We start from the raw sequence: 23167 nt of genomic DNA on the forward strand, positions 1-23167 counted from the left end.
AAGGTTCCACATCCAGGTCTATCAGAACTCAGTTGCCCACGTGTCCCTTAAGGAAAAGGATCTATTTTCAGTCTGAAAAGCAGAACTGATGTTCAGAACTGAACCAGGCCCCTGCACTGAAGTTCCTGTAAGAAGCAAAAGAAATAGCTGTGCTATAAGCACGCTGTGTCCTGACAGAAGTGACTAATTCAAGGACCAGAAGAGTCCACTTCACTTCTCTCCCAACAGGAGGAAACGATGGTCCCCACAGCAAAAAGCCTCCTGTAACTACATCAGCATTACTGCCTCTGGATGGGTGCAGAAGTCAATGCAAATGTGTAATTTCGTATTACTTCAGTGAAATGCATTTTCTGCAGATGTAACATCATTTTGGAGGCTGTTCCTCAGCCCCAAGAGCTGGGATCTCCCAGCACAGAGATCTGTAATGGCTCATGCCCAAAACCAGGCCTGTTCCACTGACTGCAGCATTTACTGCAGCACACACCAGAGATGGAACTGAAGTGCAGTGTAACCACTGGAACACAGAACCAAACACAATAAAGGGGTGCCATTCCAAAAGAACAGCGTTAAGAAGGAAGCAGGGAGAGATTCCCTAACACCACTGGCAGTGAACTGGCTCTGCATTCTGCACAGAGTGCGAACATGCCCTGGGACAGCTCCTGCACTTGTGTGTCCTCACCTGCCCTCTCCCCTTTCAGGGTGTCCCACACGTTGCAGTTGAAGTCGTCGTAACCCGCGAGCAGGAGGCGCCCGCTCTTGGAGAAGGCGACAGAGGTGATCCCACAGATGATGTTGTCGTGGGAATACATCATCAGCTCCTGGTCTGCACGGAGGTCGAAGAGCCGGCAAGTGGCATCATCAGATCCAGTGGCAAATGCATGTCCATTAGGGAAAAACTGGAAGTTTTAATTAAGAGACAAGAGTTTGACACCTGAAGAATACATTGATCATGCAGCAGTTTAAGAACATCACGGGACTATTTTGCCAGTGTGACCAGAGGAAGACAGAATGGTTTATTTTAAAGAAATATCTGCATGTTAAAAAATGCATGTAAACAACCATACAAGGAAACCCCTCTGGAACAGTGCTTGGCGACACCTGAGGACTGGAATTGTACCCAGGCCGTTCCTGCGTGCAGGGTAACAGAAGTCACAGGGGACGGAGCTGACTCCTACAGAGCAGAGCAAACCCCAGTTCTGTACATCCTGAATGTGGGCCAGGAAGACCTGGGAGAAGTGGAACGTGATGTTCCATCCTGAGCTGCTCATCCAGGTTGGCTCAGCCGCAATACAAGATTGTAAGCAACTCAATTTAAAAAAAAAAAAAATCTACTCCAAATCCGAGTCATTCTCTCAATATCCATATTGACTGAAATGATCTCAGGGCCCAGGTCTAAGTATAGGATCTGCATTTTTGTACTGGTCATGCGTTCGGTATTTTCTCAGCCTTAATAATTTTTCATGTTTATCAAAAACAGATGCAGCTTAGACTTAGATTTCATTCCCTATTTACCAGGGCTCGTATCTTGCAGATCAGAACATAGTGTTACTGTGACAGAGAGGAAATATAATCCATTTCATAAATATTACCAAATTATTCCAGGGAATATTCAACATCAGGACTGATTTTTAACTTTGCCTTCTAGAATATTTCTCTGAAAGCTCTTTTCAAAGGAAATATTAAATACATTTTTGTTCAACCAAAATCTTTAAGATGAGGATACTTGGCTGTTTTGCACCCTCTCAGTTTATTGGATTTATCTACGATTTTCAGCTTTTAACACGTTGCCATACTGCAAAAAAATCTCCCTAGTCCATTCTTCACTTCTTAAAAAAAGTGATGTCTCAGTTACTGGACAAAAACACCGCTGAAACTATTCCAAGAACAGCTCAGTGCATCTCAGATAATGGCAATAATAATTCAGTTACAAACTAGATCATAATTTATTAGACAACCTTCTCCATTCCATACAATTTAGCAGTCCCTACCCTAATTAACTGATTTGAAATCAAGGTAACTCAGTAGCTGAATCCTTGTAAATGTAGCCTTTATCCTCCCCCTTCCTTCCCACGTGGATATACAAAGGATCACTTACACAAACTGCATTAATATCCGACACGTGCCCTGTGAATGACTGCCTGCACATTCCATCCCGGATATCCCAAAGCTTCGAGGAGGCATCGCAGGCACCCGAAACAAAAGTCCTCATGTCTGGACTCAGGGAGAGGCTCATCACATCTCCAGTGTGCCCAGTGAACGTGGTGGTCTGCTGACCAGTTTCAATGTCCCACAAAGCGCTGCAGATAAAAAGCGACAACGTTAACACCGCGACTGTGATTATTTCAGAGTTCAAGTTTCAAATATAAATCAAGACACTGGAGAGAAGAAAAAAAAAATAAAAAGAAAGACGGGGTGAGGGAGGGCCAACAGAGCTCAAAAACTCACCAAGTGGTGTCTCCCGAGCTAGTGACAATTTGGTTGTCATCTAGGAAGCGACAACAGGACAAGTATCCTAAAAACAAAACAGTTCCGTTAAGTTTCCAACCCAGGAGTAATAACTGCAAGTTTAAAACCCAAGAACAGCATCAAAGTTCTCCCACAGCCAGCGTGTTGCCAACAGAACTATTGCACAGCCCACGACACACCTCAGACCGAGATGGTTCCCTGTGGTGCAGTAAGGAACCAAAGTGGAAGGAGACCATGGCTGACCTGTGTGTCCCGGCAGCTCGCGGCTCACCCGCACGTTCCCCTCCCTGGTTTTCAGGTTGTAGATGGAGCAGATGTTGTCCAGGCCACCACAGGCCACGTAGTTCCCAGAGGGAGCGTAGGCACAGGTCATCACCCAGGAGGATCTCAAGGGAATGGCGTGCATCTTGGGAGAGACGCAGCTCGTGAGGGCACAGACAGCAGCTCATTCTCACCCAGCTCACTCACTCACCACGGGCACTGTGTGCTTCAGCATTTGGATTTAACAGCATATCACAGCTCATTCCATATTTACACTTCCACACACACTGGGGTGACAGATACCAGCGGTATCTGCAGGGCAGACATACAGAACTTCAGCATGACACTACATCATAGCCAAGCTATCCTAAACTTAAACATTTACAGCATTTGTTTATTCTAAATAATTTCTTTGTCCAACTCTTTTACATCTTTGAGCTATAGGTTGGAAGGCAGGATGGCTGTGCCCATGGAGACTGGACAGTTTATGGAAGCACAGCTTTTTTAATTCCTTCTCCTCTCTCTGCCCTGAAAGCCAAAACCGTCCTGTAAATTCTGAGGTTGTGTATTTCTACAATTCAAAACCAAATTAGTTTCAGAAGCAACACCAGACAGGCAGAGAGCAACAGCTATGAGCTACTGCACTGGCAAATTAAGAGTGAAAACGTTACATATTACCAATGTAATTAACTGTTACCAATGTAATTAACTGTTGCTTCAGAAACACACCCTACAACACATCACTAGTAATCAGCTAGTCGTGACAGAACAAAACAATTATGTCTGAATTAGAAACACTGCTGCTTTTAATTTTTGTCTTGCAACCACAGAAAAAAACAGACACAAGCCTTCTCACACAAATCATACATTAACTGTAGATAAAGATTAGGAATAAGTACCTTATTTGTTGTATAACTATCCCAAATAATTAATTTTCCATCTTGAGAAGCGCTGACTAGTAGCCTAAGTACAAACACAAAATAAAATACGTTAATATAAAACAAACCCCAAAAAATCTCAAAATATACATATATCATTCATGATTACCAGGTGATGCAGAAGTTTCATAATTTCTCTATTACCCTCTGCTTTTTCTTTTTCACTGGAGGGGTGCATTTGTTGGGAAAAGTCTGCAAAGATGCGGATCTACACATGACCTGACTGAAGAGTCACATGTCCCACAGGGGCTCATGATCAGCACTGAACACAACCACACAGCTTGGTGAAAACGCATTTCATGAGCTCCCTCCACAGCTGCTTTCGTTGTTCACATACTAATATTCTAACTACACAGTTACAAAAAAGCAAATAGGGAATCTGAATGAAAATAAATCTGCAGAGCAGAGTCCAGATGTATTCCTCTCTGGACAACATGACAGAGACACGAGGCAGTGTTACCACCTGACCACCAGTTGCTTTAAAGGCAGTGCAGCAAAATACCAACTTTCCCCACTATGTACAAAAGGATCTTTTTTTCAGTGAAATAAAATTGGTCCGTGAAGTTTTTAAATCTTTGTTATCACAGCAGTTCCATCTTTATTCAACATCTTGGAAAATACAGTGCCCAGCATTCCAAAAATATGCCTCACCACGTACTCTCCTCTGCTTAAACAGACTCAAAAACGTAGTTAAAATTGAAAGAAGGAAAAGGGAAAATAGCCATGGTAAGAACAAGCCAAATATCTCTCCTTTCAGCCAAGGCTCCTCTATCACCCCTTTGCAGTTTTAAGATGGCAAACTATAACTAAAGCCAAAAAACCTGGGATGCCCCTGCAAAGGCACCAACATCACTCCGTAAGGCTCCCCAAAAACCTGACATTAAACCTGAAGCTGACAATCTGATTTCCAACCCTTAAATTGCAGGTTGAAGCCTCCCCTGTACCAACCTTGAGTCAGATCCCCAGTGCATGGCATAGATTTTGGCTAAGTGACCTCTGAGCGTGCGCCGGGTCCGCATTTGGATCCGACCCACGGAGTCCAGACTTGTTGTGATCTAAAAATAAATCAAACAAACCCCCGAGATACTGAGAACTATTTTTAATGCACGAGATAACAAAAATACATGTGAACTTTGATAGAACATAATCTGTCTTGGCTCACAACAAAATCGAACAAAAAAAGGCCACTGTTGCACACCCAGGATTAGGTCCCTGCAACACTGACACAAACAGATTTTCCAGGGACAGACTGTAAGACTCTTCATGATGGCTACACCTGAAACCTCAGGAAAGCTTTTTAAAACACTGCTGTGTAATAGTGGGGCTATCTCACATTATCAAATCTGAAAGTTTTCAATTAAAACCCAGGAAAGAAAATCCTCCAGTATTTACCGCACTGTTACTTTTTAAAGCATGGCAGAACTTTAAATGCAAAATCTTTTGTTTCCAAAATACAGCTAACAGATATTCATTTAAGTCTTTCTAAAGACATTAAAGAAAATAAACATACTCTATTTAAAAGGTGAACTGGAAGCAGGATGCATTAAGTTGCTGGGGGGTTTTTGACTGGTTGGATTCTTTTCCTGTTTTGTTTATTTGGGGTTTTTTGGTGGTATTGTTTTGTTCTGTTTTAAATAGCTGTATAAATAGACAGTCCATTTCCAAAGGTTTCTTTCACTTCATTCTTTCAGTTACTGAACAGGAACATGCAACAGTCATAAAATAGTATTTTTATTTTTTTTTTAATCTACTAAGTAACAGCCTACACAAGGAACCAGGAACATACCTGAGCAAGAGTTGTGTCACTGCATGCTTTCCTGGCATCCTGAAACAGAAGAATGGAGCAAGTTGAATTGGAAAGGCAACACTGAGCATCAACTGAGAGAGTGTCTAAGGGAAAAATAACTCAAGTTAGGCTCCAACACACTCAAAAAGCCACACACCACCACGACTGACACCCCAGACACCTTCTGTCACCCTAACTGGTTGGATTGTTCAGGGATCTAAAGCACTGGCACACAACTAGGGGTAGTGGAGGAAAAGGGACTTAGGAAGGGCTGTGCCCCAGCAGCCTTTGAATCTCCCTTTCTACAGACTATGGGATTCAAAGGCACTTGGAGCCATCCTGAAGTCCCAGTGCCTACCCTTTTCCCTGTATTCCTTCCCTGGGGTGGATGTGCTTGCTCAGGGTGTGCTGAGCACAAGGGCAGAACTGATCCACCTGGAAAAGCAACCATATATGACACATGATTAGCAAGCTCTGTGCCACAAGAGGCTGTACATTCATTACCAACCCCCTTGGCATCGCAGGGGTGACAGTGCCAGAGGGAGAGGCAGGATGGAAATCAAGAGGCAGGATCTGAGCAGGACAGACAGCAGGATTACCAAAGCTTCACCTGATGATGGACTTGATGCAAAATGAAGGGAGAAAAAGAGTCTGCTAATGCCTTCACTCATTTCATGGAATGGGTGGTGCTCAGCTCTCCATACAGACATTCCATCTATTTTCCTTATTTCAGACTGCATGGACATACAACTTATTTTCTGCACATGATTCAACCTGACCTAAAACCAGACTTTCCTTTCATTCACATCATCAGTCACAGACTGAACACCTGACACGGTTGAGCACCACTGAGCCTGGTCCACAACACTGATTTTGCAAAACCTGGTTTTAGTTACAGCTGAGACTGCACTGCCCTCCTGCAACTCGGGCCCTGAACTTGAAAAACTGAAACAGGCACATGGTCAGCAACTCCTTCTAAGAAACCTGGCTTAAAACTGGCTTAAAATTAGACAGGAATTCTGTAGCACAATTGAAGTTAAAACCATCGACAGCCCAACTGAAGGACCAAGCCACAGAACCCTCCTGAACTCCTGTGATTTCTCCAGTCTCCCAAAAACGATGGTTTTCACCACACATTTGTGTGTCCCCCTCACCCCACCCCAGTTCAATCTGTGCACAAATGGCAACGTCCTCTCTGAGAGGAGAGACGGAAACATTTACTCACACATTCTGGAACTGCATCAACACATTCAGACCAGGATCTTAAATTTTTTTTCAAGCTCTTGCTTGAGAGTTACTTGACATTGCAACTTTAACATTTCTTAAGTGCATGTTTATTTTGACCACCCTTTATAGCTCTCCTCCCAAAAAGCAAGCCTGAGAGTGGATTAAGTCATCTCAACTTATTTTTATAATGTCTGAACTGTAGAAATATTTACAAAATGTTGACGTCTGGAATCAGGAGGGGTTTAAAATACCAGAGCAGCAAATCCCTTAGCACTCAGGACTTATTTCAGCCACAGGAAGAAACACACTGGATATTAAACGACTTTACTTGTTTGGTTTAGCTGAAATACTTAAAGATGTTCAACATAAAATGATTTCTCAACGCAGTCTGAATGAGACAAAGCATTTTTTTCTCTTTAAGGGAGAGCTATTAGCAACACCTCTCCTTGAGGCTGTCTAACACTTGCCACACGACTGGCAAAGTTGCAGGAACAGGAGAGTTTCAACAGACTGTTTTAATTCTTACACTGAAACTGTCATTTCTGCACGAGCACCATCGTGACAGAATCATTAGTGTCAAAAGGTAAAAAAGCTCCTCTATGTCATTGTAGATTTTCTCAGTTCATGCAGTAGACAATGCAAAATTTGTGAGAAAAATCTACCTGCTTGATCAGTGTGCAGCCCCCACGATTTCTAAGCACACACACTTCAGATTACATTTTTTTTTCCCCAAAATTCATGGATTTTTTTAAATATAGGGTCTTATTTGTTAAAAATGTCTCATTCAAATGACACTGTGTCAAGTAAGCAGCATTTCCAAAAAATCATTATCCTCAATTTCAGTTCTCAAAGTTGAGGACACACATATCACATGGGAACTTTTATTACAGAGAGAACTGGGAATTAACTTGACCCATAAACTCATCTGACAGATCTGATAGTTCAGCGTTCAAACCTCCTGCACAAAAAATTCAGGCAGTCTTAAGTTATTCTTCCAACACTGTCTGTGTACAGAACTGAGCTACAGCTGCAGTTACTGCATGGGGAGACACAGGTACCCACATCACCAAAACACTGGGGAAAAAAAATTCAAAATCATTAAACATTTCGAAAATACTGCAGACTAAAAAAAGGGGAATGGACAGTTATGCACTGCAGTTTGTACACTTGAGGAAGGTGGTAGGTACAATCTGATCTGGACCTCACTTCTAAGCACAAAGGTGATTTTTGTGATTATATTGTTAGAGGAAATATCAGACAAAACCCAAGACCTGTAAACAACTAAGACAGCAAAATTCTAGCTACATATAAAACATCAAATGCTGGTAGTGACCTCACCTATTTTAGGAGTGCATCAAATATAACTTTTGAAAATTACCAGCCCAATAGTTCTCGACACTTTAAAAAAACTTTTTTTTTTTTAAGCTCCTGTATCTATCCTCTTATCCATCCCAAACAAACACCTATTTAGAAAAAAAAAAACTGTGCCATGATTTAATAAGCAAGATGAGCAGTGATCTATAAAAATATGAAACTGAGTTATTTGGTCAGAGTGTTTCTTGGATATTAAGTCACCAGGAGCATTTGTGAAGTGCATATTCATCTGAAGTGAGAATTAAGCATAAGGTATCCAACCCTGCACTCAGATCCAAAGAGGAATCCCTAATTGCCACTGCTGAGCCAAAAGACTCCAAAGACAGTACAGCCCTGGTTACTCAGCTACCCCTGACAGATCCAGTTACAAAGTCGGGTGACAGAGTTACAAAACAAATGTTAAATTGACATAAAGCCACAAAACGGAGTCATTTTACAAAGGGCCAATCAGATTTTTATGCTCCAAAATTTAAAAAAGAGGGAGACTTCCCTGCAGCACAGTGGAGCTCTCTTACATGCCTGGTAGCTCTTCCTTCACACAATTTTGAATAAAACATAAAACCAGTCTGACTGACTACCAAGACTGAGCAAAGACTTGACTGGCTCACCCTGATGTCATGTAATGACAAAGTCTTCACCCATCAGGCAGAGAAAGAACTGACAAATTATGTCCAACTTTTATTTGTGCAATGCTGTTATAAAGCTTCAATAGATTAAAAAAAAAAAATATTTTAAACTAAAATTTATTTGTGTCCTCTACAGAGCTGCTGGAAGGGGCACCCAGTGCCACAGCACTGACTGACTCCACCCTTGTCTTTCCAGGGTGTTTTAAGTGGAATCGATGGGACACTGAATGAGCAGCAGCCTCAACACAACTCCTGAAACATGAAGGGTGTTCTCCACATGGCTGACACCAACAAGCAGCCTCACACTAAGCAGGAGACACCACACAACAACTGCTGCCAGCAGATGCCACGCTAAAAAAAGTCAGTGTGCAACATATTCCAAGAAACCTGCACTCCTCGCTGATAGGAATGCTTGCAAATAAGGCATTCCCATATAAATCAGGTTTATGGATGGTTCATGTTGAGAAAATTTTGATTAAAAATAAACAGACTTTGAATATCCTTATTGTACTTCGTACTTTCCTGAAAACTGCATCACTGAAATGTACAGGCATGTTGCAACTCACTCCTGGAAAACTGACTTTGGGGATGACAGCTCATATTTGATTTATCTTCAGTGAGTAAATACAACAAAAAATTAGAACATATGGGGGGATCAGCATTTTTAAAAAAAAAGTAAATTCAACGGGAAGCAAAGAAATAGGGCCTGAGAAATGATAACCCTGGATAACACTTTTAGCCCAGAACAAGCTTTTCTAACACTCTAAGTGTTAGAAAGTTCTATAAGTTTCCTGCTCCCCTCTTGTTTTAAAAACCCAAAATAAACAAAAGAATTGCAGAGACAAATACACTCCTAGTACCAAAACTTAAAGAACTTCAACAAGAAATAAAACATATTGTTCAAGAAATACTAAGAATGCATTTCATTATACCATTGTCTCTTCTGATTTTTAAACAAGTACCCTAAAAACATTTTAAGCGCTGCACAACTTAAACAGATCTGACGTGATCTTTACAATTTATTCCCTTAAAGGAGGGACTCTGTAATGAAAAATAAGCAATTAGCAATTCTCACTCTGATTTGGTTTCGCAGCTGCTCTGCCTCCTGCCGTAACTGTTCCAGCTCACTCATCTTCTTCAGCCTCTATTTCTCACACTCCACTGGTGAAGAAAACCTGCCAATAAGAGGGAAGAAAAATAAGTTTCAGTATCACTTTCTCCTCTTAAAAAAAAAAAAAAAAAACAACACCCCAAATCCTCCACAAACCTATATTTATATATATGTTTATCTGGCCTTTGGAAAGGCTTCAAAATAGATGATCCCTTTAGTACACTGTCTTTAATGAATTTGGCAAGACTTAAATGATTTCAATCCCTGAATTACCATGAGAAGTAGAATTAAGTGGAGTCTATTTTGAATATAGAAGCATCTGTCAACAGAACCACCCACTGTCCTTTAAGAACCTGCTTTGTGGCATGGGCTCTGCTCACCCGCCCGGAAAATCCGTCACAAATTCTGTGCCCCAAGATGGCAACAGAGAGCAAAGGCTGCAGGTCCCCTCAGCATTCACCTCTGGGCTCAACAGGGGTGGGATACTGGCACCTTGCACAGGACAGCCAGGGCAGGCTTGGTTTTAATTGCAGATGAAATTTCTGAATCACTGACTGCAGCTGAAATAGCAGGCTTTCTCCCATTTTTCCCGTATTTTCCCTGGGCAAGGCACAACGACGTTTTCATTTCAAAGGCCCCCATGCAGTGAGAAGGGATAGCAAAGACCGAACCATCCCTAAAAGCATCCTCGTGCTGGTACAGCCCTCAGCTGCCCAAAGCAGTTCTCATCTGAACGAGGACTCAAAGCAACCTCAATAAAAAGATCCATTAACAGTAAGACTTCATGCAGGCACACTTTCAGGTTAGTAATTTTTTTTTTTTCAAATCAGATTTTGGGTCAGATTTTTTTCAGTGTGTTGAACAAAGTTTCCTCAGATCAATTTCCCTCTTTATTCCCAGCACAGCAGTGCAACCACTACAGAGACCTCTGAAGTCTGTTCACACACTGGAGACTTCAATATCCTTGCAGTGAAAGGAACATCAGAAAGTAACTTGCTCACAAACAAGCCAGACACCTATTTGGAATTTTTTCATGATAGGAAAAGCACACCAGGAATGGTGATGGTGGTGGTCCCAGGACATTATCTAAAGAGCCAAACCACTTCTAGTTTATAGAAGAAGACAGACAAAAGTTTGTGAGTACTGCTCACAAAATAAAAATGGAGGAAGGAAGGAAAAGAAGCGGGAAGAAGAACCCATTCAAAACATTATTTTATGTTTGTTATTTAGTCCACTGAAAAATGGCCAAAAAACAGAGGAAGAAGGGTCACAGAGTGTCTGTGAAGTTGTAGGGAAACCCCTTTATTTGGTCTAGATACTGGTTCTTTTTAGTTCAGTAGTGATGTGCTCTGAAAGACTAACTCTGGAAAGCTTTTCTCTATCTATAAAACACAACATTTCATAGACTGAAAAGAGTGAGAAGTTTTGATTCAAAGCAATTTACTAATAAGATAAACACCCTTGGATTAACAGCTAAACAAGTGTTTGAGAGATACAAAATTTCTGGCTACTCAAGAAGAAAAGTATCTTCATTAATCATCCATCTACTCCTTCTGTCAATCTGAACCTCACTGCAAAGTCCATTTCAGAACAAAGTCACAAACAGACATAAGTTGGATCATCTCCAGATCAAAATACATCCAAACCAGTAACAGAAGTGCTGATTTAGGTCTAACTAGTATTTCCAGCCGTATGTAAACAAACTATGAGGTTTTCCTTCCTTAAACCTGTGCTCTGTTCAACTACAAAGACATTGTAATTCACATGTGAACATTAGACTACTTCATTTACTACCATGTTCCTATTTTCAGATGCCCAGACTACTTAACATTACTTAATGCACAGCAGGTATAACATAAAAGTCATCAGCACTCATGCCTGATTTTAAAAATTAAGCATTAAAAACATCCCTTTAGCACACACATTTAATCACACACCTTTGAAGTCTATTGAGTTTAATGACAATTTAATACATTTAGTGGGTATACCTCTATGAAATATAGCCCCACTTTCAGTTCTGACAGTGTCAAATTAACTTTTTCACTGTGATTTTCCTTTTTTTAACCTAGACCCTACTCAAAGGTAACACAGACAAAACAATGGTCTCAAAGGTCTTCAGCCAGCCAGCCGTGCTGCCTGCCAACCTTAAGTAGTCTTGTGTGCTATTTTTAACAGAAGATAAAGATTCCCAACAGAGAAGTTGATGTGTCTCTATTTTTCTGAGAAGGGAAGTCTGCCTCTGCCCTGTGATGTGCCACACACTTGAGTGCTCTGTAAACAGTCACTTCAACACAGGGAATTATTGACCATAAAGACAGCGACACTATTCCCACCTGGAATCATGCATGGCCACTCACAGCCACCCAAGGTCAGTTTTTTTTTTTTTTATTCATAGGTAAAACCATGAGCATGTTAGGAAATGAGCTGTAGCACTGCACTGGCACTCCGAGTCCATCAATGACCATCCTGCACTTCAGCCACGAAGTCGTTGTCAAGGACTTTAATGTCACTTTTATCAGCACTGTTCACCATTAATGCCATTCCTGCACCAGCAGCTGCACAGCTGATAAACTTCACAGCTTTAAATTGTGTTACACTTCTCCAAGTTCCTACATGGACAAAACCCCAGCTCCAGAAGCCTTCTCACCCACCCACACACCTTTAGCTGTAATTCTGAAGCAAATAAAAGTACAATGATCTTTCATACTTTTTGAAATAATTTTTTTTTTTTGGTAGAAGAAAAGCCCTAGTAGCACCACTATGTTTTAAATCTGCAAGACCTTAGCATTGCTGCTCAGCAGAAACGTGTCAGTGGTTCAAGGTCAAGCTATACCTCAGTGAACAGAACGGCCTTCAAGCCAGCACATATTCCCACAAAATCCAGGTTCCTTTTAGAACTGGATTACTCTAGCTCTGAGCATTAAAGTTCTTTTCCAGTATGCAGCAGCTGAACAGCAAGCTCTGAGATATTCTTAAGCTATGTATAAACACCAGGATACTACAGTAAACAAACTAAGTGCACAGTTTAACTATTAAATTGAAGCTCATCCAACCCTGTTGCACTGGCTGGCGGCAGTTCCTGACGAGAAGGTCTCTGTGCTCAGATCATTCCCCACCACGAAGTATTCAGCAGAACTGGGAGAAAGATGCTTCCACTTGGGATTTTTACTTTTTTTCTTTTTTTCAGTACTACTTTGATGTGCCCACAGGAAAGTACAGAAACTGAGTGGGCAGGGAGGAAGCTCTCACAGATGCCTTTCCAGATTCACACTAACTCTGCAAGCAGCATCTCTGAACTCCAGTCAAACTCCCGACTGATGTCAGCAGAATCACGACAGCAACACAGGAAGATAAAACACCTGCTTGGATGTCTGGAACTTGGGGATGCACCTGTGCCTGTTTAATACTTCTGATGCTACAGTGACAAAGAGCTAGTTCTGTCCATAGACCATAGGCCAGACTAGATTTACGTGCTGTATGTTTATAAGTGTATCAGTGAAGCACAGCAAGAACTCAGACCTGAGATGCCTGGCAGCACTGGCCAAGCAGAGGCTGCATCCTATAAACCTGTCCTCAGTGCAGAAAAGCAGGTCATCACCACAACCTCGAAGTGTGCTATTTTCCAATGCTACCAGGAATCAGATAAACAACTTGGTTTTTATCAGATTAAATGCTGGGACTGCTTCTGCAGGGCTTACAGGGATTGCCAAGAACAGAGGTCATCTCTATATTGCAGTTTTTTCCTCATACAAATTACTGAAAATCTCAGTGGATTCAACACAAGCCCCAGGTGTTGCACCAGGTTACAAAGGACACATGCCTGTTCGTTCTCCTCTCCAGGAAGATCAAAATACTACAGCCAGGAAGGAGCACAGTTTCACAGTCTGGGGAAAAAAAAATCTTTATTCCAAATATTAATTTCCCCAGGAACCCTCAGTCATGTACATAGCAAAGCCACCAGCTCTTCCACCTGTATGGGTAGAAGGAGTGAGGCTTCCTCCTGCCACCTCAGGACACTGGGGTAATGTAACGCCTACCTCCCTGACTTATTCATACTTTTAATAAATGTTGAGTCAGAGAAAAAATACTCTGATTTCCCTTAGATGCAGATCCCTAGTGTTATCTGTTTTTCAGCATCCAGAGGAAGAACCTCTGATGAAGAGGCAGATGCTTCTCTCCAAAGGCATTTCACGATGTGCACGATGGACTGGGAACAGCATCTCCTGCTGTGGCAGGGAGGCCTTGAGGGGACGAGCAACAAGAAGGGGAAGAAATTTTTAATACATTTGGTAGCCAGGGGTGTTACCGTGGCAGGACACCCAAGGCATCAGAAAAGGGGGTCAAGGACACGAGATGTTTCCTTCAGAAGCAACAACACAGGGAGCAATAACCACTGTGTAGCCAAGGCAGCCATCTCTGCCCTCAGCCATCTGCAGGCTGAACTGTCCCTCGGTGCAGTTTCTCCTCAGTGGACTTGCTCAAGTGAATTTACTGATCAAAACAAAGTGCCTCATGAGGCAAAATAATTAACTAAGCCAGATTCCACTGCATATCTAGTGTCAAGGAAGCCACTGGCAGGCTTGAGTCTTCCACAGATAAATTACCCCTTGCACTATTCCTGCTTCAGTAGCAACACCATTTGCTAAGAGTTAAATTCTTCATTATACAGGCAGGCAGTGACAAATTACCACAGTTTCTTGTCTCCAAAATACTTTTTTTTACAAACTGTGGACTCAGAACATTGTGGTTGGAAAAAAACCACCCTTTTCTCTGCAAAAACTCACTCCAAATGCAACTGAGCTCACACTTTGAGTAGATTCACCCCTGTGACACCCCAGCAGGCAGCAGGGCAGGACACAGTGCCTACACAAGCTGGGATGTAGGGAGTTCATCAGACAGGACCTGCTGACCCCATGGCACTGGCACAGGGACCAAGAGCTGATGGAGTTCTGGAAAGCCAGGAAATAGGCTGGTATTTGCAGGTTACTCGAAGCAGAATAGCCAGGCATGTAGTGATAGGAACCTTTAGTTCTATTTCTAGTATTTCTGTCTCAGAGAAGACTACAGTTTACAAACTAAGTAATTTAGATTCTTAAAAATAAAAAAAAAGTATTTAAAAAAACAGGCACTTTCACATGCCTGGGCAAGCTTAGCCTATTCCCCTGTAAAATCACCATACACACAGGAGGGAAAAAAAATTACTAGAGAAGTGTAAATACGCCCCTCCCCACAAGAAAGCATTGCTATTTTTGTGCCAAATATATAGAGATTAAAGGGACTGTAGAAAGAACAGTCTGTCTGACTAGATTATTAAGAGCTATCAACTAAAGAGCTGTTTGGGTAAGAATTGCATTTTGTACCAAAAAATCAGTCCTCTGGAACTGAAATTCGTGCTTACCTATACGTATCAACTTTAGTTTTTCGACTCATATACAGCAAGATCTCACAAGTGATCAACAGATAGCAGCAGCAGGAGAGGCTTCACATAACTTCCATGTGATCCTCCCTACTAGTGATCACACAGGTGGCTAAACATAAGGAATGCTAACTACAGCACCTTACTAATTATAGGAAAAAGACACCAAGGCATGCTCCAGCTTTCTCTCAAAGGAGATAAATTGGTAAGTCACACATATTCAGGTTTTGAGCCCCAAAACTTTTATATGCTGAAGTTGCTTGTGTAAATTTACCTGTTTGTGTCCTGTGAGTGGTGACAGTGTTTGCAGGGGTGGACAGTGGGGTTCTGGCTCTGAAGCTGAGCCCTGCCAGCACACACAGACCAATACTTCATGTATTCAGGATGTGCCAAAGAAGGTTTTCATAAAACACTTCTTCGTTTAGTACTAAACAAGACTTTGGCAGCTTTGCCCACTCATTTATGTCTCCCCAAACCCAGGAATAGAGAAGAAAAACAGAGAGAGGTTTTATTTCTTGCAGCCTGAAGGGGATGTGTTTGACATACTGGGGGAAGGTTCAAAATCTACAAACCTGGAGATGGTGGATAAAGCCTTGTATAAAGTGAAATCTCTGCCTGCACAGCAGTCACTTAAAGCAAATGCATTAATGCTGTGCTGCAGTTACAGACCTTCATATAGAAAGTCTTTCAGCTGGAATTTTACATAATATATTTTCTGCAGTAGAGCTGTTGGAGGACCACACACACACACACACACACACTCAGCTCTCCACTGAGGAAAATGAACCATGTAATGGCCTTTTTTACTATCCCTTGGCCCTATGTTGTCTCTCCTGTTTCTCAAAGAGACCTTTCCAGCTATCCATTTTCCCAAGCGTCCTTTGTTCTGATTTGTAGCTGTACTGCATCAATAAACAAAGACAACAAAGCAAGGAGCTTTTATATTGGTCAACTAATACTTGAGTAACAGCAGAGAGAGGCTGGGATAAGCTGAAATAACAGTATGTAGGGGCTGCAATTGTGCCATTGTGTGCCTTGCTCTTATTCTCTCCTCTCAAACCTCTTCAGTTCATCTCCTTCCTTTCTTTAATGTATACATTTGAGGGGAGCACTGGTTACAGAACATCTTACACACTTCAGTAGAGAATAATGATTATTCATTTAAAAACGGTTACCATTTATAAAATAACCCTGGAAATCCTAACAGAATATTTTCCCTAAGTTATTTTCATTTTAATTCTGCAAGATGGAACCAATTGTCACTGTGATTTCAAGCCCTGGGCACATGCACAGGAGAGTTCTCCCATATTCAGGGCCTCTGGTCTCCCCAAGAAGAAAACAGGAAGCAGCCTGGGTGTGACCTCGCCCGCTGAGGTCAGCGCTATTGTTGCACTTCTGCACATTTTGGAAGTGTTTTAAAGTGATATGTCTCCATTATAGCTTTGGTACAAAAACAGGAAATAATCAACCAACGCCTCTCGAGAGGAAGGGTATGAGCAGAACTTACTTAGACACCCATTTCTCCAACAGACACCGTCCCCAGTTTTAAGGCAGAGAGGAATGTGTGTGCACAAAACTGAATGTACAGCTGGAAAGGAGAGGACACAAGAGAGACTCACAAGCAAACAACGAATTTGAGATTTGAGATTAGGATTTGAGAGTGTTCCCTCTTCATGTGCCCACCTGCCCCGTGCAGTTACATCAGGAACACAACCCCACCCACCAACTGGGTGGCAGAAGCAGTTTCAAGACAACAATATTGCTCCTTCCTCCCTTGGCCAAAACACCTCGTGCCTACACATCACAAACATAAATATGTGCCACTTGACACACACGTAGCTACTCAGCTGGTGATTTTAGTCTGACTTTGAAACAAAGCCTGCCACATCAAAACACTTCCATTTACCGTAATAACTCCGTGGAGTTGTGAACAGAAGTAATTTCGATGACACAAATACAAACATCTGTGTTCACCTTCAGACTTCAGTGCTGTAAGGATCAACCTCTGGTGTATTTCAGTCACAGAGGTGGGTTTGATGACTGGTTTTATTACGGTTGCCATGGAAGACAAACAGACCGATAAATACTGACCTTGTTAACAGCAGTCACAAAACAGACAAAGGAAATCACAGTTGAGAAGTTTGAGTGAAATAATTCTCAAGTTTGCTAGTAAAAAACCATCAGTAACTTCTGACTTTTACCCTTCTTCATGCAGTAGGCTGACATTTCATGAGACTGCTGTCTGAAGCTCAGAGGTTTGAGAGTTTATTTCTAAAACCCAACTGAAAGTCTAAGCCAAGTACATTCATAAAACAAATAGAAAGCCCCTACTCTTCCTTGCCCACACACACTAGATTCTATTTTAAAAAAAGCCAAGAAATTCAGTGTTAAGCACAAGGCTGAGAAAAGCACAGGAAGGAAGGAATTTTTAAAAGTCATGAATATTTCACAGTCCAAAAGAGTGATTTTTCCAAAATTAACATTTTTGCATCTTATGCTCATTATGTTTGTTTCCAGGTCGAAATGTTTTGGTACATAAGAACAGATTTATTTTTATCACACTCCCTGCAAACAGAACTTCATGTGAAATTCAAATTATCTTGTCTTCAGTGACTATAATAACGACTCCCCAGTAAAAACTTGGTTCACTGACCTCAGGACACTCCATCACTGAACAAATTATTACTGGTTTTGCAATTCAAAACATCTGAGAAGTGGCAAGAAAGATCTTAACGAAGCAGAAAGACATAACTCTAAGTAAGAAGACAGTGATGGTTCCAGTCCAATTTCTTCCTTGGGCACAGACAGGTGGACACACATAGGGAGTGAGCTGAGGTTTTTTGTCTCTTCAAATACCCAGCCATACCCAGAGGCTATTCTAACTGTTTTACTAGGAAAAATCTACTGCAGAGTGACAATTCAAAGTCATTTTGAAAGACCCTCATTTACATTAAAATCCATCTCTAAACAAGTTTGATTTTGGATTTTTAAGGGGCCAGCACATTGGTATTTACTGCAGTGGCATGTGGAGGGCCAAGCAGTGCTGTGCATATAAAATCTGGTCTGGCACCTACAGGCACAAAAGATTACTGAGGCAGCCTCCTGTTATCTGAGAGAGAGCAGACTGCACAGTGTGCATGAAAGGCACCAAGCACACAGATAATTTTAGGTTTAAAGTCAATGGAGAAGATAGGCATTAAGAGAAACTAGTACTGTCTCCAGGAAAAGTGCCTCGATTCAGCTCGGATGACTACTCACTCGACTGCAATAATTCCTGGTTGACAGTTTTTGCAAGTGGAGCATTCTCACACGCTGGAGGAGCAGAAAGCCCAGCAGTACCAGTTACACACACACACTGCATCCTTTCAAACTCATCATCAGCTCGGGAAAAACCCCGGATCTGATCTATACATAGTGCTCAGCACCCTTCCCTCCCCCTCCCCACTCAGCACCACACACACTCCCCTGGTACCAAAGTTATAGCGAGGCATTATGTGTTCACACCACCACGCAGCTGCAACACTCAGCACTCAACTGGACTCTTTCATAAGGAAACAAGGGAATACAAGTACTTGATTTTTTTTTTTTTTTAATACAGATTATCCAAAGATCTGATAAAACTATTTCCCTCAGGTCCAATTTTAATTTTGCTTTTGGTTCCCAATACATTTCTGGTCAATTACTTGTGATTTGAAGCCACAAAAATAAGTTCTCTTCCAGACTAGAGTTCAGGCCACTTTAATAGGGTTTTCTATATATATTTTTTTTTTGGAGATGCATATTGTCATTGGTCTTTAAAAAAAAAATAGCTATCACAAACCTCACTTTACAGAATGATTAAAAATCCCATGCTAAAAAGTAAAAACCCTGTGTACTGTTTTTTCATCCCTACTAATGCAAGAATGAGATTAAGAGTAGATGGGTTGTTTAACTGCTTCAGGTACCACTTGTGACGAGATGGATGTTTCTAACCTATACTCTTCTGAATTGTTTTTGATGTTTCTCAAAAAGTAATGCCTGTTTTCAAACAGTTGCTTTTTAAAGCAGATACTATATCCAATATTTAGGAAATACGTTATGTTAAGGAAATAAGGAGCACTAGGTTTCTAACTACCTCCACACTTGCAAGGTTCTCAAAATAAAGGCTGTCTTTGTAATAGGAGTAATTTTTAACCAGTAAAAAGTCAGAAATTATTCACCTGCCTACTGGAAAGTAACCCTAGATGAAGTTTCCAACAGAAGAGAATAAAAGAGAAGCAAAATGCTGCTGCAAAGAAGTACAATATTCCCACTTGTAGCAGTCTTCCACAAAGGATCGCTTTTCTATTTTTTAAATGAAAACTTTTTTATGAAAACGTGATCCTCACTAGCTTATAAATAGCAGAATTCCCCTGTGGAGACAAAGCCTAAGGTTATAGACAGGAATAATCAGGCACCACGGCCTCAAGAGAGCCCATGGCTCCAACAACCTGCTTTGCTGCATGATCTCTCCCCAGTCCACTGGAACCGCTGTTCTTGTAAATGCTTCCCACACATGTTAGTCACAGTGAGAGGGGTCAAGAGCAGCTCCGCTGAGTGCATCATCTCTGCTCTGGCCTCCACCACAGACCAGACACTGTTCTTGGAAGACTTTTGGTTTTGGTGTTTGAGAGAAGCGCACTACCATTTCTGGAGTTTTTCTCAGCGATGGTGACTGAAAGGTTTGTAAAAATGGCTAAAGAGCGTTGGCCTCCTGCTTCCAGAAGCTCGGAGCAAAGCACAGTGGTACCTGACTCCCTGAAAAGGCAAACATCAGCCACAGCTCTGAAACCCTCCAGCAATTTGTTTGCTAAGGTTGTTGGCCTTTCAGCAAGGACTCAGGGCCACCAGGTTTCTGTAGAGACTGAGAACAGAAAATTGCTCAAGCTTCTGAAGCAGCATCACGAGCAAAAGTCAACTTTCTTCACTCCATCCCTTTCCAATGTGTGTGTTTGGCTTTTGATGCCCATCAGTCTGCATTTGTAATGAAGTCTAATAGATAAGCAGGAAAAAAAAACCTTAATGACTTCAGTGTCTCCAGCCACCCCACCTTCTCAACTAGCTGCTTTTTCTAAAGCATGGGGAACAGCAGCTAAATACTCACATCATTAAATACTCCTTTACAGTCCATTTAGTTTGGTCTTGAATTTTATTTTTATTCTGCTGTAGAAAAATAAAGAAACAACCTGGCTCCCTCTTTTGGGCTGCTTCCAAGACAAAAGAGGAGTTTTCCCTTTTCTGTTCCATATCTTAGAAATTAAGGTTGCGTTTGTAGTGCCCAAAATCATAGTTTTACTTCCTGGCCACCTCATCCTCCACGCTTTGGAGTGGTTTTGTATTTAGACAGCTTGTATCCGAACTACTTGAAAGAGCACTGAACAAGTTTCGTGCCCCACAAGAGTCAGGAAGATTAAAAAGGAGCATTTAATATCCTATAAAATGCTGAAACACTTCCCTGTGGACCACTACTCTTCTCCCCTGAGATTGTCAGGAGCACCCAAGGCTCCTGCTGTGTCCTTCCTACCATTCCAGTGGAGGGAAAATGGTACTAACATCATTATCAGTTTCGTGAAATTCTAGGGCATCTGGACTTAATGCTGTCATGGAAACTTTGCTGTGCTATTTCTGAACTCTGCCTAATGTTGAGATTGTAACAAAACTTGATCAGATCTTCTACCACCTCCCCTTTCACTTTGCATTCTCAAGAGCAGCACAACATAAATACATGTGCCTAAACCTAATTAATAATTTCGGGGGGTGGGGGAGGAAGGGAAGTTTTTATACAATAAAACTGCCTAAAACCTAGCATATCCCAAATTCCTAATTTTTTAGTACTCTGACAGTACATTGCACTGTCAAAACTGTATGTCAGATCACCAAAACTTATCAAAATTATTAGATACACACAGAGGCTCTAAAATTAATCGGTGAAATCAGATTTTGACAAACATAGCATCTATATATGGAATTTGAATAGTTTTTTCAGCTCATTAACAACTACGCTCAACTTAAATCAAGAATCTGAAGGAAGAAACATGTCTTCCTTTTCCAAACTAGGGATAAAATTGATTTACATGAACAATCACTCAAAGCAATCAATCAGGACAGAAAGGGTCACCAGAGAAATACTCAGATCAAATAGTTCTTTTAAACAAACCAATTTTAAATACCATGTGTGTTTCAACAATAGATCATAAATGAGCATCTTTAATTTTAATGCAAGACTTTAGATGTGTATAAATACCACACAAATCGCATTTTAATATGTAAACAGAAAATTAGGCGCAATTTATGCTAATTACTATATTGAAAATAAATAAATAACCAAATAAATACATAAAGGGCAGCAAAAGCATATACAAAAATTAATCCAACAAGAATTGAATCATCGAGTTATCCTGAAACTGCTTGGGTGCTCTGTGCTGACCACCTGAACTAATAAGTGCATGATGAAAACAAACCAGGCAGGTCCAAGACTTCCCACTGCTGATTGTGAGGAGGTGATTTGTTCTTGTAAAGCTGCCAAGCCTGTCAATGAGAGCAGCTCCAAGACCTTCAATCTCATTTAAGAAGCACATTCAATCATGGGATTGATCTGATGATTTCATTTTGTTCCACTCCCCCCATTTTAAAATTAAAATCTTATAATTTTAAGCTTAACATTACTCAGCTCTTTTAATGTTTCAAAACAGTGGGATTCACAATGACTCAAACACTTGGCTTACATTGAAAATCCATATGATTAATATTTGTTGGAGATCCAACATAAGAAGGAGGGGAAAACTACAGCTTCTGCAAATTGGCAAACCTGTTCTGACCCCAAACAACTAATTTTATGTAATAGGTGGGAAGTTAAAAGTGTCTTTTGCTCTTCAATACAATCAGGCATAGATTGTATTGAAAGATTTCTCTCTCTCCCCTTCTTTCCAGCTGAAGTCCTTTCAGAAGACAACAAACAGATTGCAAGAGTACAATTCAGTTACAGTGACTGAATCAAAATCTGGTTTACTGTATGTCAGCACTTCACTTACTTTTGGAAGCCGAGACATCGTAAGGGAAACGAAACTGTCGCCAGTGAACTGCACAACCATTTGCTAGCAAATGTCCACCTATATTTGAATTAACTCTCTTTTACCAACCCTTAGCCCGGGTCTCACTATGGTATTTCCCACACTGACTACAGCGATGCACACCAATCAGCACATGGAGAGTCACTGATGGCACCCGAGCTGACATTCATTCAGAGCGTTAAGAAAGTTCCCCTCTTGCTTTTCTGCTTCAGGCTCTCTGCAAAGACAGTGGTTGCTCAGACACTGCTGAACCTGAGCCTAACCCTAAACAGCACCATCTTTTTAATTAAAGCTGCAGCTTTGTGCAGCACTGCCTCGTGTTATCTGGAAAGCTCCAGGAGCTCCCTGCATCGGTATCAGGTACCAAACCACAGCCTGGAGAGAACAGCACACAGTCCATGTTTCTCGGGATCGTCTGCTTTAGTCCTGTTTCGAATCTTTCACATAAATTCTATTACAAAACTCTGGGTTGCAAAACACAGAAGTTTCATACAAGGACAAAACAATAACAGCTAAATTTAATTACACACTTCGGAAGATGAAGTAAGTGACAGGTCTGCATCTAATTAAAGGAGAGAAAAATTTTAGTGGAACTTAAAAAATATTTTCTTGATTAGCAATACTATGCATACTTTCTAAACAGTCAGTTCTGGGCTCTTGGGAGCTGCATTAATCTGAGCATTGATATTCCCAGACAGTATGAAGTACAAAACACAATCACTGCATTATCACTGTCCTGAAGTATTTATATTCCAGGAACATGCATTGCATGTCAAGTTCAGAGACTCTGAATTTCTTACTAGTTTGATAACACATTTTAAAGTGACACCACAGATATAAAAAAAATAAATCAAGTTACCATGTTCAGTGACAC

General features: G+C 41.2%; 1 protein-coding gene across 6 annotated transcripts in view; it reads right to left on the reverse strand.

Annotated features, from left to right (window-relative positions):
• The window catches only part of GNB4 (G protein subunit beta 4), a 60725-nt gene that overhangs the window by 3102 nt on the left and 34456 nt on the right, over positions 1-23167 (reverse strand). For 2 of the 6 annotated variants that reach the window (XM_027893771.1, XM_027893774.1), the window contains exons 2-9: positions 9754-9853; positions 5452-5490; positions 4614-4720; positions 3627-3690; positions 2710-2872; positions 2446-2512; positions 2096-2297; positions 680-896 (exon numbers count right to left, since the gene is read on the reverse strand). In XM_027893771.1, coding sequence (XP_027749572.1) covers positions 680-896; positions 2096-2297; positions 2446-2512; positions 2710-2872; positions 3627-3690; positions 4614-4720; positions 5452-5490; positions 9754-9810 — 916 coding nt within the window. In that variant the 5' untranslated portion in view covers positions 9811-9853. Of the gene's footprint in view, positions 1-679; positions 897-2095; positions 2298-2445; positions 2513-2709; positions 2873-3626; positions 3691-4613; positions 4721-5451; positions 5491-9753; positions 9858-12622; positions 12843-18559; positions 18771-23167 lie in introns of those variants that run through there. The other 4 variants (XM_027893768.1, XM_027893769.1, XM_027893772.1 and 1 more) reach the window with 3 other exon arrangements.

Source organism: Empidonax traillii, unplaced genomic scaffold (assembly GCF_003031625.1).
Source record: "Empidonax traillii isolate 1590-97213 ecotype Southwest subspecies unplaced genomic scaffold, ASM303162v1 scaffold405:size801240, whole genome shotgun sequence".
Lineage (NCBI taxonomy): Eukaryota > Metazoa > Chordata > Aves > Passeriformes > Tyrannidae > Empidonax > Empidonax traillii.